Source organism: Erythrolamprus reginae, chromosome 1, assembly GCF_031021105.1.
Source record: "Erythrolamprus reginae isolate rEryReg1 chromosome 1, rEryReg1.hap1, whole genome shotgun sequence".
Taxonomy (NCBI): Eukaryota; Metazoa; Chordata; class Lepidosauria; order Squamata; family Dipsadidae; genus Erythrolamprus; species Erythrolamprus reginae.
The window spans coordinates 177,477,388-177,495,031 of record NC_091950.1 but is presented as its reverse complement, the minus strand read 5'-3'; the positions used below and the strand labels follow the sequence as shown (position 1 = coordinate 177,495,031).

General features: G+C 36.9%; 1 protein-coding gene across 1 annotated transcript in view; it reads left to right on the top strand.

Annotated features, from left to right (window-relative positions):
- Positions 1–17,644, top strand: part of NEB (nebulin) — a 244,026-nt gene that overhangs the window by 63,003 nt on the left and 163,379 nt on the right. The window contains exons 29-44 of the mRNA XM_070737126.1: positions 861–959; positions 1,959–2,063; positions 2,157–2,264; positions 3,138–3,443; positions 3,617–3,823; positions 5,581–5,685; positions 6,076–6,183; positions 7,766–8,077; positions 9,660–9,866; positions 10,292–10,396; positions 10,702–10,809; positions 11,143–11,454; positions 12,226–12,432; positions 13,616–13,720; positions 13,867–13,974; positions 16,660–16,971. Coding sequence (XP_070593227.1) covers positions 861–959; positions 1,959–2,063; positions 2,157–2,264; positions 3,138–3,443; positions 3,617–3,823; positions 5,581–5,685; positions 6,076–6,183; positions 7,766–8,077; positions 9,660–9,866; positions 10,292–10,396; positions 10,702–10,809; positions 11,143–11,454; positions 12,226–12,432; positions 13,616–13,720; positions 13,867–13,974; positions 16,660–16,971 — 2,814 coding nt within the window. The remainder of the gene's footprint in view (positions 1–860; positions 960–1,958; positions 2,064–2,156; positions 2,265–3,137; positions 3,444–3,616; positions 3,824–5,580; positions 5,686–6,075; positions 6,184–7,765; positions 8,078–9,659; positions 9,867–10,291; positions 10,397–10,701; positions 10,810–11,142; positions 11,455–12,225; positions 12,433–13,615; positions 13,721–13,866; positions 13,975–16,659; positions 16,972–17,644) is intronic.

The following is a 17,644-nucleotide window of genomic DNA, read 5'->3' as shown; positions in this document are numbered from 1 at the left end:
CAAGACGTTGCAGCATATGATCTTGTGGGCAATACTTAGATCATGTTTAAAGGCGTCTTAGTTCTAAGCTTTCTAGGCCCAGGATTGAAAGTCTAGTCTTATAGGGTATTCTGTTTCGAGTGGAGGAGTGAAGGGCTCTTCTGAAGTATCTTTGGACATTTTCAAGGGTGTTAATATCTGAAATGCGATATGGGTTCCAAACGGATGAGCTGTATTAGAGGATGGGTCTGGCGAAAGTTTTGTAAGCTCTGGTAAGTAGTGAGAGATTGCCAGAGCAGAAGCTACATAGGATTAGGTTTACAACTCTTGAAGCCTTCTTGGCTATGTTGCTGCAGTGGGCTTTGGCACTTAAATCTTTTGTTATTAGTATACCGAGGTCTTTAACCAAGTGGGGGTTATCTGTGATAATTTGATTATTCAGAAACAAACTGAACTCTTATGTTCATGTAGTTGGTTTAATGATCCATGAATGCAAACATCTGTATTAGCGCTGCTTTGCTCCATCACTCTTAAGCCATAATGTGGTACAAATATGATGTATAAAGTGATTCATTGTGTCCCAGTACATATAACAATTGACTACACTTCTTTTAGGAGGACTTTATTTACTTGCTTGCTTGTAATTAATTACCACATCAAAACCCAATTCCTGGGGTAGAATAAGTGTTTTGCATAGAAAAAGTGTTAATGTTTTAGATTCACCCATGTCATTCAGCCTTGATTACTTTTAAAAATCTTTCAAGACTTGGATTTAAAAAAATCTTTTACATGGATTTTCACTGAAGCGATAGATAATGATTAGAAGGAAGCAATTGAAAAATTCAGTAAATGAGATTGATTTGGGTTTTTTTCATAAACAGAAAAAGTACCGTCAGCCTCCAGACACTATTAAATTTACACCAATTGAAGATCATCCTACAGTGGTTCAGGCTAAGATCAATCAAGCCCAGCGGAGTGATGTAAGTATGGGTAATTCATTTGTATTTATTTATTTTATTTATTAGTTTGTCAAACATGTACAAGACAGCAAGGTATAAATATGAACATAGATATGAACGAAGGAAATGTATACAAATAAACGGGGTCCATATGTTTGTTAGCATTTGGAACAACTGCATTATAATGGCAAGATTCTGACCAATGCCCTAATAAAAGCAGGCACCTCAAGCCAATTTTCAAGAAAAATCTAGTTGTTTATTAGGAGCGTCATGTCATCTTGGACCAAGTGAAGCCACCTCTGACTTCATCAGTTTGTGCCTTACTTCTGACCCTGTTTCCCCCTCCCCCTAGGGTGTGTCACCAGTCACATTCTTCAATTAGGCAATTTTGCAGATTATGAAAATCACTCCCCCCCCCCCGCCGTTGTAGATCTCTGTGTAGATGGCCTTGATTTTGGTCGGCTAGGATGTGTAATGGAGGTGTGAATTCATTTGTGCACCTGCGAGGCGTTTTTTATTTTATTTTATTTATTTTATTTTTTATTTTTTATTTTTTATTATTTTTTATTTTTTATTATCTATCTATCTATCTATCTATCTATCTATCTATCTATCTATCTATTTATCTATCTATCTATTTTTATTAATTGGAGGTATATGCCACCCCTCTCTGAAGACTCGGGGCGACTTACAGCATATAAAAGAGCAGTACAAAATGTCCTAAATCCAATTTTAAAAACTAAACTAACAGATCTAAAACCCCAATTTCTGAAATGGGAAAGGATGGGATTCCCCATCCCCCTGCCTATGGCAACTTGGGAGTGGGTCAGGAAAGCTTCATGAGTTGACATATAAATTTGCTGCAGGTCATAGAACCCCTAAAAGACTAAGGAGTCTTGATCAATCCTAACCTATACTTCTGAATTGAAACCAAACCTGTAATTTGGAATTATAATAAATTATAATGTTAATTTTTGGCTTTGGGTGTCACACTGATTTTCACATTTGACTCCTTTTCAGGTACTTTATAAAGCCAAAAATGAAGAAGTCATTCACAATTATAACCTCCCAGCAGATGCGCCTCAATTTATCCAGGCAAAGGTTAATTCCTACAATATCAGTGATGTAAGTTCACTTTGGATAATTTAAAAAAATGGAACTTTAACTGCATATGTAGTTGGTGGACATTGATGACTCAATAAATTCATTTTCCCCCAGACTTATTACAAACTGGGGTTGGAAGATATGAAATTGAAGGGCTGTGACCTGAGGAGTGATGCCATTCCCATTAGAGCAGCCAAAAGTGCCAGGAAGGCTGCCAGTGATGTGAGTATGCCCGTCATAGTGGTTTACTTGGGGGCAAAGAGAAATTCCACTACCATAATTCAATTTTAGGACTGGACACTAATTCATCAGTCTAAGAAAAACCTCCTCCATGTTATATCACCTGCATTCTGGTTATTTAAAAGGGATTTTGAGACTCTTGAAAGAGTATAGAAAAGAGCAACAAAGTTGATTAGGGGACGGGAATCTAAAACATATGAAGAATGGTTGCAGGAACTGGGTATGTCTAGTTTAATGAAAAGAAGGAGTAGGGGAGACATGATAGCAGTGCTCTAATATCTCAGGAGTTGCCACAAAGAAGAGGGAGTCAGGCTATTCTTCAGAGCACCTGAGAACAAGAAGCAATGGGTGGAAACTAATCAAGGAGAGAAGCAACTTAGAGCTAAGGAGAAATTTCCTTAATCAGTGGAACAGCTTGCCTCCAGACGTTGTGAATGCTCCAACACTGGAGGTTTTTAAGAGGATATTGGATAATCATTTGTCTGAAGTGGTGTAGGGTTTCCTACCTAAGCATGGGGTTGGACTAGAAGACCTCCAAGTTCCCTTCCAACTCTATTATTCTATTCTATTATAAATGCCAAATGAAAGGGCATAGGGTGATGCTGGACTTTGATTCCATTTAATTCACAATGAATCAAGTGGGAATTATAATCAAATACATTTTTCACTTTATATGCTGTTGTGTTTTGTAGTTCTTCTGGCACTACTAAATGCATGCATTCAATCTGGAAAGTAGACAATTTTCTGCTCATTTTGACCTTATTGTCTTTTTTGTTTTCTCTATTGGTTTTATGTAGTATCGGTTGTATGGTGCTCATCAGGAAATAAATCTCCTTCCCAATCTTGTTTTGACAGTTTGAATATAAGAAAGGCTATGAACAAGGCAAAGGCAAACTGATTGGCTTGCAGAGCATTCAAGATGACCCCAAACTAGTCCATTATATGAACGTGGCCAAGATGCAGCAGGACTACAAGAAAGCTTATGAACAAAGCAAGACTAAATACAACACTCCATTTGATATGGTGAATGTTGTAGCTGCTAAAAAAGCCCAAGAAATTGTCAGCGATACCAATTACAGGAATGTCCTGCACAATTATACGTTATTGCCAGATGATATTAATGTGGAGCGAGCTAAAAACATGATGCAGATTCAGAGTGATGTAAGTCTACTGAGATATTTGTTTTCAGATAAATATAATTTGAAAAGAAGTTTTGTAAACTAATCAGTTCTGCCTTCCCTCCTTCTCTCCCTCTTCTCTCTCCCTTCCTTCCCTCTCTCCCTCCCTCCTATCTTCCCTCCCTCCCTCCTTTCTTTCTTTCTTTCTTTCTTCAGAATCTTTACAAGTCAGATTTTGATAGCTGGATGAAAGGCATTGGGTGGGTCCCAATTGGTTCCCTTGAAGCGGAGAAAGCTAGAAAAGCAGGAGATGCTCTAAATGAGAAGAAGTACCGACAGCATCCAGACACTATTAAATTTACAAGTATTGTGGATTCTCCCATCATGGTCCAAGCTAAGCAGAATGCACTTCAGCTCAGTGATGTGAGTAAAGCTTTGGAAAGATAGGGTAAAACGCTAAGTTTTATGGAGTTGGAGAGTGTTCTAAATCCAATGAAAGAATGAAATTAAAGAAATTGAACCTTGCATTTAATAATTATGCAAATGTGGCTAATAATAATTTTCCCCTTTTCTATTCTATTTATTTTCAGCTTGCATGTTAGTATTTGCTTTATGAACAGTGTAAAAGAATGTCCTATTTATGCAGGGTTTCTTTTGTGCCATTGTTGACTCCTGGCAAATGCCTGGATTAGCCCCTGCAAATTTATTGGAAGGTTTTCAGAAAGTGCTCATCAATCTTTCTAAGGCTCAAAGAATAATGACTGGCCCATAGTCATCCAACTTTATACTTCCAATGGAACTAAAACTCCCAGTCGCTCAATTTCTAGCTACACCAAACTTTTTTTATCTTTGCTTCCACCCCCACCCCCAATGCACTATGGAGTTCATCATGTCTACAAAATATCTGCTCACAATACTAAGGGACTCATAACTTATCTGTTCCGTCCAAATTTTCAAAAGCCACCTTCATGTCACTATGTCAAATCCCAAAGTCTGTGCATTCTTCCCTTGGCATGATAAAGTACCAGCCAAGTTACTTGGATCACCAAAGGCTTATAATATCAACTGAATCTACTGGAAACAATATACTATACTAAAATAGAGTTCAATGTATTATTAATGGTACATTGTCCCCAGGAGACTTGATTGGCATCTCTTTTCATGATTTTTCGGAAAGTGCTGAAGATAAGATGGTGTTCCAGATACAGTGATCCCTTGTTTTTCGCGGGGGATGCGTTCCAAGACCACCCGTGAAAAATGAATTTCCGTGAAGCAGATGAAAGATATTTTTTTAATGTATTTAACTAGTATTTGGACTTTTAAAACTGACCCTTTGCATTAAACAGTCATTCTATAATGTTTCTCAGCTGGAACTACATGTGATATCCTACGTTTCTTTAATAGAGTACAGCAGTACTGTAGAAGAATTTTATGAATTTTTAATGGATTTAAATTTTTCAGTTGATATAATGGATTTAAGTCCCCTTTGAAAACCCATGAAGTAGCGAATCCGCAAAAGATGAACCACGAAGTAGCGAGGGATTACTGTATACCATATTTTTCAGAGTATAAGACGCACCTATATTTTGAACATGGAAAACAAGAAAAAAAGTATTCTGAACTAAATGGTGTAGTAATATATTATTTAATAAAATACCAGTGTAGCAGAATACTTTTTACAAACATGTATGGTTTTTACAATCATGTACATCTTTATAAACTTCAAACTTGACAGCTTTAAGACTTGTGGACTTCAACTCTCAGAATTCCTCCTCCAGTCATGCTAGATGGGGTAATTAGAAGACAAAAACAGCCCACTTTTGGGGGGGAAAAAGTTTTTAAGATATCCTTGTTCTGCTAATGAACCTACCAGGATCTTGTGGGTTTTATAATGATCTGGCAGTTGTTGACTGATTGATAATTGTTAACTGTTTCAACTTAGCTACCTTATAGCAACATTTTTTATAATGACAAATAAATACACATGGAAATGTAGTAACTGATTCTAAGGACAATTCTTGCAACCTGTTCCTACAATCCATCTTTTCTCCCATGGAAAAAAGTACAACAGTGGCTTCTAAGTAAGTGTGTATAGGCTGCAGTCTAAAGTAACATGTAAATTCAACTGTTGAATTAAGAAACATCAGGATATATTTTTTTCTTGTTTCCTTGATTTTCAGATTTTATACAAATCCTCTGGGGAAGAAATGAAACATACATATAATTTGCCTGCAGATGCCCCTCAGTTTATCCAGGCCAAATATAATGCAGCTAACATCAGTGATGTAAGTGACTATTCAAAGGCTGTGCATAATTTATACTATGGTAAACAATGCAGAGTTTTATAATAAATATTATTCTGATATTTGGAAAATCAAATAGGCAACATCATTTGGCATGTGATGATATCATTGTTTATCTCTTTATGATGTGGATGATATAAGTAATTTTCTCTTTGGGAGAAGAGAAACAAGAAACTGTCATAACAATAGAGGTTCTGCTGATACGACTAGCCATAGTTTGAAATCAATTAAATCAAACATAATCCAGAAGAAGCTAACTGAAGGTCAGAAAACCCAGATAAATGCCTTGTATGGACTATTGGATTGTAAGTTAATCAACAGTAATGATTTAAAATGACTTGTTAAATCAGTAAGTTGCTCTTTTTTTTCTAGAATTATTATAAATATGGCTATCAGGACCTCATAGCCAAAGGACCCAATGTAATGAGCGATGCCATTCCAATTACTCATGCCAAGGCCTCAAGAAACATTGCTAGTGATGTAAGTATTCTTTACTAAATTCTCTTTATATGCTATCAGAATGATGGAAGTTGCTCTTAGCTTATATAAATGATTAAAATATTTTCTTATACATTACCTTCTCTCTTTTAGACCATTCTACCGTTATGGTAGAAGGCTTAAAGGGTTTTTTTGGCCGATATCTTGCCACTCTCATTTTATTGCTTTAGCTTCTTTCTCCACTACTGAAGACAGGTGTGAACCTGTCATTGCTTCTTCTAATGGATATGATTGGCTGCTTGTTCAAGAGCTAAAAATGACTAGAATGACATGGGAGCAGGTTATTGCACAACATAGATAGAATTAAATATTATGCCATATATTTTATCTCATTTCCAGCAGTTTGGACAGACTATAATAGTAACTTTCAGAAATTCATGATTATAATCCATAATTATTTTTTTATTTTTTATTTTTTTTATTCAATTAATTAATTAATTAATTAATTAATTAATTATTAATTATCAATTGGATTTATATGCCATCCCTCTCCGAGGTGGTGACTTACAACATATAAAAAAGAACAATAAAATACAATACGCTAAATCCAATTAAGTAAAATTAAATAAGTTAGTCTAAAATCGTTAACTACAGTGGTCCCCCGATTATCACGAGGGTTCCGTTCCAGGACCCCTCGCAATGATCGGTTTTTCGCGAAGTAGCATGCGCAGATGGTGTTTTTACTTCTGCCGCAGCAGCGAGGAGCTGAAGATTGGGGTTTCCCCGCCGCCCACGCAAACTCCTCGCTGCTGCCGCGCCCGCCGCTTGTCCGCCCGCCGCTTGTCCGCCGCCTGCCTGCCCGCGCGCCTGCCCTTCGCCCGCCCACGCCGTTCGCTCGCACCGCTTCCCAGCTGAGTCCTGAAGCGAACTTCCGCGTTTGGCTTCAGGACTCAGCTGGGAAGCGCGCTGGGGTTTCCCCGCCGCCCAAGCAAACTCCTCGCTGCTGCTGCTTGTCCGCCGCCTGCCTGCCCGCGCGCCCGCCCTTTGCCCGCCCACGCCGTTCGCTCGCGCCGCTTCCCAGCTGAGTCCTGAAGCGAACTTCCGCGTTTGGCTTCAGGACTCAGCTGGGAAGCGCGCTGGGGTTTCCCTGCCGCCCACGCAAACTCCTCGCTGATGCCCGCCAGCAAGAGGGGGAAGACCCAGGGAAGCCGCCCAGCAGCTGATCTGCCCGGCGCCATCTACGCATGCGTGGCCATAGAAAAAAGGGCGCGCATGCGCAGATGGTGTTTTTACTTCCGGGTTGAAAAATCGCTATATAGCCGTTCGCAATGATCGGGATCGCGATACCCGGGGGATCACTGTATATTAAAAATCAATCATACCCATTCAAACAACAACCACATGGGTATAATTTCACTTTTTCTACTCTAGGAGGGGAGGTTCTTTTGGAGGATTCCTGTCATGTTCATCTCAATGACTCACCTAAAATTATTTTTCTTCATTACTAATGTCAAAACGAGTACTGAATTGCCAATTAATCCAGGCACTTTTCTTAGCTGCTTGTATACCAAGTCTCATTATCCAGGCCTAACTACTCTCTTTGTCTCTCTGGCTGGAACTTTAGTACAAATACAAAGAAGCTTATCAAAAGACTAAAGGGAAACAGGTTGGTTTCCGAAACTTGCAAGACGCTCCTATGCTTGTCCATTCTATGAATGTGGCCAAGATGCAGTCTGAGCGTGAGTACAAGAAGGGTTATGAGAAAAGCAAGACATGCTATCACACACCAGTGGAGATGGTCAGTATCCAAGCTGCCAAGCAAGCTCAGGATGTAGCCTCCAATGTCAACTACAAAAATCTGATCCATCGCTATACCTACCTGCCAGATGCTATGAATGTGGAGCTGGCTAAGAACAGGATGCAAATCCAGAGTGATGTAAGTACAGCCATATTTAAAGGTCACAACTGTCTAGACAACATACCATAGTTTACCTAGCAAGCAAGGATACCTTTTTTGTAGAATCAATTCTAAGAATAAATTATTTTGGATAATATTTATTTTTTTAATCACAGGATTAGATTAGTCATTCTTGAAGATGCTCAGTCATTAAAATGACTTTTTGAGCTACCAAAAAGGAAGATGAGGCGTGGGAATATGACAATTCCTTGAATTCTTAATTATCTCTAATCCCCTTGCTTAATTATGCAAGGGAAAACTATCTGCACTGATGATGCACCCCAATTTTTCAAATAATGTCATCAGTTTGGTAGATGGGAATTTTTTCTTAAAGCCACATTTGACAAAACAGTTAAGACCCTCATTTAAAGAGGAAGGGTATAACAATTGAGAATCTTAGAATCATTCATGTAAACTGCTGTATACTGGGAATTAAAGCATTCTATGTCTGCAAATGATCAGTGAAAAAAGTTTAAGAATTGCAACCGAAACAGGATTTAATTGCAGGAAATTTACCAAAAGGCAAATGACTGATATCTAACTAGCTATATCTCTTCAAGAGGAGAATCACATCGTATGTGCCCTGTTTCTATCCTATCCTATCCTATCCTATCCTATCCTACCCTACCCTACCCTATCCTACCCTACTCTACTCTACCCTATTCTATCAGGTCATGAAGAGACTGAAGTGTTGGATTTACATGTCCAACACTTCTCATTTGGCCAAGCTTCTAAAAAAATAAATAAATTAGTATCATTCTGTATTTGAGATCTCACTTCCAGTGTCAGGTTTATACTCTTTTTTTTGCTTCACTTGCCACTTTCCCCTCTTACCTTTTGGTATGTGAACACCAAATTGGAATTGATACACCAATTAATTATTACCTTCGGTGCCAATATTACAATTTTCACAGGAAAGTACACTTGAAACCCCGTTTTGGGGTTTGAATTGGAATTCACATATAAAAATAAATTGTTGCTTTGAGCATTGCCAAAAAATGATTGCATTTCAAAGTGAATTTCACTTTGTGTTCTCCTTTCTCTTTCGAAAAGGATGCTTTGTTCCTGTCAGATTGTGATGGATTTTACTTGAATGTGTATACCCACTTCCATTTCAGTATTTTAGTGCTCACTAGATTTGCTTTCAAAACTTGCAGATAAGTGGAATGCTAAATTGGATGCTAATGTTGGTTGAAAAACAATACTCATTTTTCCAAGCGCTTCTGTCTCAGTCTAAAAGAAATAAATATTGTTTTATGATTATGTATCTAGCTACTATTTATGTAGAGTGATCAAAAACAGAAGAAGTCCATTTTGGAAGAAAGTTATGGAAATACTATTATCGGATAGCTAGAAAGAGCAAGATTTTGTCTCTAACTTTGTCTACCTATGCAGACCTTATGTTATAATAAGGACATTCAAACATTTAACTTAGACAATATAAATGCCTCCCATTGGGGTGCCAATGCTTATATTGGGAACCACTGTATGTACTTCTTGATCCTTTGAAAGGATTTCCCCATGCTTCCAGAGCTTTGAGTTTCCTTTTGGTTTTCCTTAGATTGCTTACAAAGATGATTACAACAACTGGTTAAGAGGAGTGGGGTGGAGTCCCTTGGGCTCCCTGGATCTGGAAAAAGTTAGAAAAGCTGGCGATGCAATATGTGAATCTAAATATCGCCAGCATCCAGACAAATTCAAGTTTACAAGTTTGATGGATGCTATGCCAATGGTTTTGGCTCAACACAATACCAAACAGCGGAGTGATGTAAGTGCAACCCAAAGGACATCATTTCTTTCTTTTAAGTAATTGTCTTAAAAGTGCTATGGAATTCTAAAATATTTATAAGTAATCTTGGCCTAGTCCAAAGTTTTGTGCTTTATCTAAGAAATTCTGGCAGAGGCTCTTCCATGAAACTTTCAAGTGTTTTACAAATCCCTCCAGCTATACAGGTCTAAATTGGATTTGATATCCTATGCTCTCTGGGTACAAGTTTCCATTCTATAGGAGGCTTTTCAATCCATTAAAATATGTTGGGATTATGGTTTCCAGAATTTCCAGACTGTATTGCATTTGACCATAATGGTTATGAATTTTGGGAGTTACAGTCCAAATATACCTGGAAGATAGTTTCAGCAACATAATTTTAAATTAAAACTTTCATTTGCTGCATAAATTGTTTTCCCCCCCAGATTAACTATAAGATAGAAGGTGAAAAAGTGAAGCACAAGTATCATTTGGATCCAGATGTACCTGAATTTATTCAAGCAAAAGTGAATGCCTACAACATAAGTGATGTAAGTACTCAGCAATTTCTTTGTTGTCCAAATGAATACATAAACTAATGTAAGACCTTCATCTTTAGAAAACCAAAATTGGTGATTTGTTTTATTCTTGGATTTTCCATTTCATTTTGTAAAGCCACCTGTAGGAAAAAGTCTAGGATTTTGTTCATTAGAATGGATGTAAATTATTTTAATTCTAATTGTGACTTTCAAATGTAAAATAAAAAAACCTTTCATGTTAATATAAGAATATTCATGGATCTTCACTGCTAGAACTTAACTAGAGACTTTAAGAAAAGTGATTTCTTCTCTTTAAGAATTTCTACAAAGCTGACTGGAAGAGGCGGCTTGCTGAAGGCTATGACCTGAAAGCAGATGCTATTCCTATTGTGGCTGCAAAAACTTCACGCCACATTGCCAGTGATGTAAGTTAATCCTTATAAAATCTTTTAAGGGGCTTTCAAAAAATTTAAACAGCAGGGAAAGGTCTTCTTGGAGAAATACAGGTAGCACATGTAAACAACATCAACAAGGGTGAATGTAGTTTTCTAATTTGGTGTACAATAACTAAATGCAATTGTGACATTTTTAACAACAAGAGGAGAACAATGGAAAAGAGAGGATAGCCAGAAACTAATCAAAGCAAGGGAAGAAATAAATACCCAGCATTGAGATACTCTCTATCACAGGATGTTTAAATTAACTTGATATTACTCATTTTGCAATGGCTTAAACCTCTTTGTTTTGATTTTCCCTAGTACAAATACAAGGAATCCTATGAGAAAGAAAAAGGAAAGCAAATTGGCTTCCTTAGCCTGCAAGATGATCCTAAATTGGTTCATTATATGAATGTGGCAAAGCTACAATCAGAACGTGAATACAAGAAAGGCTATGAAAGCGGCAAAACTAAATATAACCTGCCTCTAGACCTATTCAGTGTAGTGGCTGCTAAGAAAGCCCAAGAGGTTGTGACTGACACAAACTACAAACAACCTTTGCACAGTTACACTCTTCTTCCTGATGCCATGAGTATGGAATTGTCAAGAAACAGGATGCAGATTCAGAGTGATGTACGTGATTATTAACACTAAGATTATGGAAGCTTATTAATGGCTTGGAGAAGGCCAGGACAGCTTTTTAAAAACATAATTAATTCAATTTAGATACAGTTGATTAACCTGGCATAAGAATGTGTTTATTTTCAGACAGGTTCCAGTCTATTTACTGGAAATGTAAATTTTTTCATATGGCCTCAATGAACTGTGGGACAAACAGGTTTTAATAAATTACAGAGAGGTTTAATACTGGAAGAATGTGAAATACATCACATTCTTATTGGAAGTTCCCTTATGTAGACTTAGATAGTTGGATCCCACTTTGTTGTGCTTCTACTGGCTTTCTTGCCAATAAAAGAAGAAAAAACTTTGGCCAGTTTTGTTCCACTGGCCTCTCAGTATACTACCCTTTAATCTTTTCATGCACAGAGAGGAAGTAGTCCTACATTTGGAAAAACTATTAAAAGATTGATTAAAACATGATCAAAAGACTGCCATCAATATATCAATATTGATATATGTTTTAATACATTCATGAGTAAATGTTAGAAATAAGGTTTAGAAGTCATAAACAGTGGGAATAGACTTCGCTTTCAGAATAATGAACATATCAATTTGCAATGTTCTTGAACTGGAGAGATTTTCTCAGTGGTTTTGGTCAAAAGCTACCGTTTCAATGCACATTTTGATGGAATGAAGCATGAAGTTTTCACTTTAGGCCATGCTACAACTACAATTCAATTCATATCAAGTTATTTCTTCTCCCTCTTCCTCCCCACTCCCTAGAATCTTTACAAAGCTGACTTTAATGGCTGGCTGAAGGGTCTAGGCTGGGTGCCAATTCAATCTCTGGAGGTGGAAAATGCAAAGAATGCCACTCAAATTCTCAGTGAAAACAAATATCGTCAACACCCAGACAAACTGAAGTATACTATTGACATGGATGCCATGGAACAGGTGTTGGCTAAACAAAATGCCCTTACCATGGATAAGGTAAGGAAAAACAAAATATCCCAGGAAACTTCATTATTTTCAGGGACAGATTTAGAATTCAGAGACTATAGTCAAATCACCCAGTAAAGATGTGCTTCATTCTTGGTAAAAACATTTATTGGAAGTTCTGCTGTTTCAATAGCTCATTGTTTGAGTCATGGCTTATTGAATGAATAATTAGCCAATAGTAAAATAAAGTAGCTCTTCAAACAGTGCATATTCATAAATTTGCTATCATAAGGTGTGGTAATGAGATCTGTCTCTGGTAATGGTTCAAGTTGACAAAATATCAAATTGAATCAAATGTTACCTGCATGGAGAATGATTATGGCCATTGTGGTTTGCGTTTTAATTTTCTTGAAGGTCCTAGATGATGTTAAAATGAGTTTAGATCCAAGCCAGGGATCAATGGGTATGTGCACAAAACAAGACTCAATATGGCTTTTTAAGAACCATTGAAAAAAAAGGAGTTGAAATTAAGCCAACCTGCATGAAAGAAGAGCCCCATAATCCGTAGGGCTATATCTTGATTTACTGTAGTGGCCAAAATTGTTTTGGATATGGCTTCTTTCTAATATTACTTGTTCTTATGTCCTGGGTTTTCTTTTGAGGTCAGACTTGCCTCTAGCAGCTTGGCCATAAATAAATAAACAAAATAAAGGATCAATTGAAAGGAAAAGAATGTCTTCTTAATTCTTGCCGTATTAATTGTACAAAAACTGGATCCTCTAAGATGCAGTAGGTAAATTACTAAAATAGCTACTTAAAATAAACAAATAGGAGAAAATGGCATATTTGTTGTAGCAAGTGATAATATTAAGGAGACAAAATCTGCTATAACAGTAGTGTCAATATTACACTTATTTAGAAATTTAACAAAGGGTTAGGGTTAAGTTATTTTAAAAAATCTAATATTTATATTTTGAGTTTGTATAACCCCTTTGTAAAATCAAGAAATTAAGCATTTAATTAATATTTAGTTGTCATTTTAAAAAAAGAAAATATTACATATTTCTAGTTTAGGATTAGAAAGCAAAAGCAACGATAAAAGTTTTATCATGAAAGATTTATTTTTGATTTGTCTACTGGAAAAGGGGGGTATCTTAGTGGCACAAAATGTGCAAGCAAATAACTTGGCAACATGCAACAATGTAATATGTTTAAAATTTTATTTTAACTGCAGAAGCTGTATATAGAAAAATGGAACAAAGACAAGACTGACATTCATGTAATGCCTGATACACCAGAAATACTCCTGTCCAGAGCCAACCAAATCACCATGAGTGATGTAAGCTAAGTATAGGACTAGATATCAGTACATTAAGAGGGGTCATATTTTTGGCTTAATTTTGAAAGTACATATCCATCATTCTATTTTTTTCCTTGAAAAAAAGTTCTAAATATCTGCCTGTTTTTCCTCCTGTTATGGAATAGAAAATATATAGGTCTGGCTGGGAAGAGGAGAAGAAGAAAGGCTACGATCTAAGACCAGATGCTCTCTCTATAAAAGCAGCTAGAGCTTCCAGGGATATTGCAAGTGATGTCAGTTTAATTTATATATTACCTTATTATTGTAAAATGTTATTCTTATTGTGATCATTTCATTTGCTCCCTGATATACAACCATTTTAGTTTGAATTATTTATGTTGCCTGAAGCATGAATTTGCTCTGGTAAAACTATGGAATTTGTTTCCTAAATTTTAAAAGGTTTTGTTACTTTTTGTTACCTTTTGTTACCTTGTTACTTTCTCAAACATGTTCCTGCAGGAATATATTTAATATATTTTATCTATCATCTATCAAGCCTCTTCCCCCCTCCCTCTTCGTCTCCCTCCCTCCCTCCCTCCCTAGATCAGAGTCTTTCTATACTTGCCAGTAAACAATTATATCCCAGTACAGTTCTTTGTTGATAGCTTCATTAAATCTGTCCTTGTCAACAAGCCCTTTAAGATCTCAAGGGAATTTACCAGAGGGAAATATTGAAAGATAATTGGTACAAACTTCTATCTTGCTAGTGGATAAAAATAGCATTTATTCCATTGCCCACAAATATTAGGCTACAATGTAAACCATGAGTTAGACAGTAGCCTAATCACTATTATTTATTTGAAAGGGCTTAATGGTATTTAATTCTATTAAAAGTTAATTATTGATATATATCACCAAACATAAGGTAACTTAGGTGATTTCCAGATGGCAATGCAGATCTGCTTATATTTAATTTAGGTGTCCACCAGGTGTGCAGTCATCCAGGTATGGTGGCTGGATGTTGAAGGTGGATGAAGGAGTTGCTGTATAAGTTGTGTGATGATTAATCACCATCAAAAGCTAATAAAACTCTAATCATTTACAGAGCAATGGTTTATTGTACAAAACTGGGGCAGGTGGGATGCAAGCAAGCACTGTTTGGCTATCTGTGTTCATCTATTACCAAGAAGAGCACATTCTGATTGGGTATCGTCTTTTTGTTTGCCAGTTGAAAAAAAAGCAAATATTTCTGTGCCTGTAACATTTTGGTATTTTTACAGATCCAGAAATATTTAGAAAAGCCCAAGCAATTCCTGCTGAATTATAATTGTAAAATCATAAGATTTGGGTGATAGTAAATGTTACTTATATTAACATTTTATATACTGTATTTTTCAGAGTATAAGACACATCTAGATTTTAGAGGAGGAAAAGAAGGAAAAAAGTATTCTGAACCAAATGGTGTAGTAATATATTATTTAATAAAATACCAGTGTAGCAGAATACATTTTATAAACATATATACTTTTTACAACCATGTACACTTTTTACAAACTTCAAACTTGACAGCTTTAAGACTTGTGGTCATCAATTTGCAGAATTCCTCCTCCAGTCATGCTAGCTCAGGAATGGGAGTTGAAGTCCACAAGTCTTAAACTTGCCAAGTTTGAAGACCCTTGCACCCCTAATCCAGGCATCTTCAAACTTGGTGACTCCCAGAATTCCTCCTCCAGTCATGCTAGATGAGGTAATTAGAAAGCACCCCCATTTTTGTGAAAAACAGCCCATTTTTTTTTTTGGCAAAAAACAGGGCATGCAAAGTGTTTGGGAAGCCTGCAGAAATCCTAGGGGGTGGGGGAAGGTAAAAATGCAAAAAACCCTGGCTCATTTTTGCCTCCTTCATTCCCTAGGAGTGCTCCATAGTGTTCTGTCGGGCTCTCTGGTAGACTCCTCCCAAAAATTCACAGGTACAAATTTCAGACACACACACGTTTGGAAATTCAAAACAATGTTCTTTATAATGAAAATTCACTTAAACTAAGCCCTCTTTTGGTATAGCAAAGAGTACTCGTCTCCAAACAAACTGGTAATTTGTACAAGTCCCTTATCAGTTCTTTGATACTTAGCTTGCAGCTGTGAGGTAATTCACAGTCCTTCTTCTTTCACAAAGTGAAACACACTTTGCTCTGGTTTAGTTTCAAAGCGGGGGAAAATCAGCACACAAAAAGTCAAAGTCAGTAAAGCAGTCACGAAACACAAAGATCAGATAATCCTCCACAATGGCCAAACCCCCAGGCTGCTATTTATAGCAGCCTCACTAATTACCACAGCCCCACCCAACCACAGGTGGCCTCATTTTCTTTGATAATAATCTCTCAGTTGTTGTTGCCTATGCATCGCTCTCCGCATGCACGGCTGTATCATTAACTCTTGTTCTGAATCCAAGGAGGAGCTAGATAATTGATCTCCTTCTGAGCTGTCTGCCACACTCTCCTCCTCTCTGTCACTCATGTCTTCTTGGTCAGAGGAGCCTTCATCAGCAGATTCCACCGGGACCAAAACAGGCCTGCAGCATGTGGATGTCTCCCCCACATCCACAGTCCTTGGGGCAGGAGCTGGGCCAGAGCTAACCACAACACCTAGGAGCGCTTTGCAAACTTCCCAAACCCTCTGCGCACCCACTTTTTGTGAAAAATGGACTCATTTTTCACAAAAATGGGATGCAGTGGTAGGGCTTTGGGAGACCAAAAATGTCTGTATTCGCTGTATAAGACACACCAACATTTCCACCCTCCTTTTTTTTGGGGGGGGGGAGCGCAAAAGGGTGCATCTTATACTCCAAAAATACGGTACTCTATATAGTAACCCAAATCAAATTCTTTATCAATCACTGTTAATGATGTAACTGAATATCATTTCATATATGTATATGTATATGTGTGTGTGTTTGTTCTTTTGTTATTTTATATGGCTTATAGTACAAATACAAATTGGCCTTCGAACAATCGAAAGGAAAGCAGATCGGCTTCCGTAACATAAGAGATGACCCTAAGCTTGTGCACTTTATGGAAGTTGCCAAGATGCAATCAGAGCGTGAATACAAAAAGGACTATGAAAAATCAAAGACCCGGTTCCACACTCCTGTTGACATGTTCAGTGTTGTGGCAGCCAAGAAGGCACAAGAAGTGGCAACTGATGTCAACTACCGGAATATTATCCACACTTACAGTGCTTTGCCTGACTCTATGAACCTTGAATTGGCCAAAAATATGATGCAGATCCAAAGTGATGTAAGGGTTTATTTTTTATTTTTTGATAACTGCTCGAATGACAAAGTCAGATAACTGAAGTCTTTAAACTCTTGATTACTTTGCAATTGGGAGAGAGCATAAGGAAGATATATCAGAACTCTTTTTTTTCCACTGCAAATGGCATTTAGCTTTTCCCCTGAAGAAGCAGGGCATAGAAAACATGCACATTTAGAGAAGATTTGAAGAAGGTTTAGTGGGAAATAGAAAACATTATTGCTTTAATGTATGGGCCACCTTATGGAGCAGCTCTTTATATTAAATGTTAGGATACCAAAATGATAGTCATAATTAACAGCATATCCTAAGCCAGGGTCTACCTCTGGCTTATAAATTTATATGACTGTATAAAACTGCATTTAACTCAGCTGGTAAATGCCAGTTCTCTCTCACAATGTTGAGAAATTCAAAGAGGAAGTCCTGCATATGTTACTTTGAATTCCTACAACAAATTTGGTGTATCAAACTAATAACTAATAAAAATATTGTAATGGAGATGGCATAGGATAAAATAATAGAATAAAACAATATACAGACACACTCACTTGCATAGTTTCATAATGATGAAACAATGTAGTGTCACAACAATGATATGTATATTTTTCATTTGTGTGTCAAAAAATGTTTGCTTTTTTTTCTTTTCTAATCTCGTTTA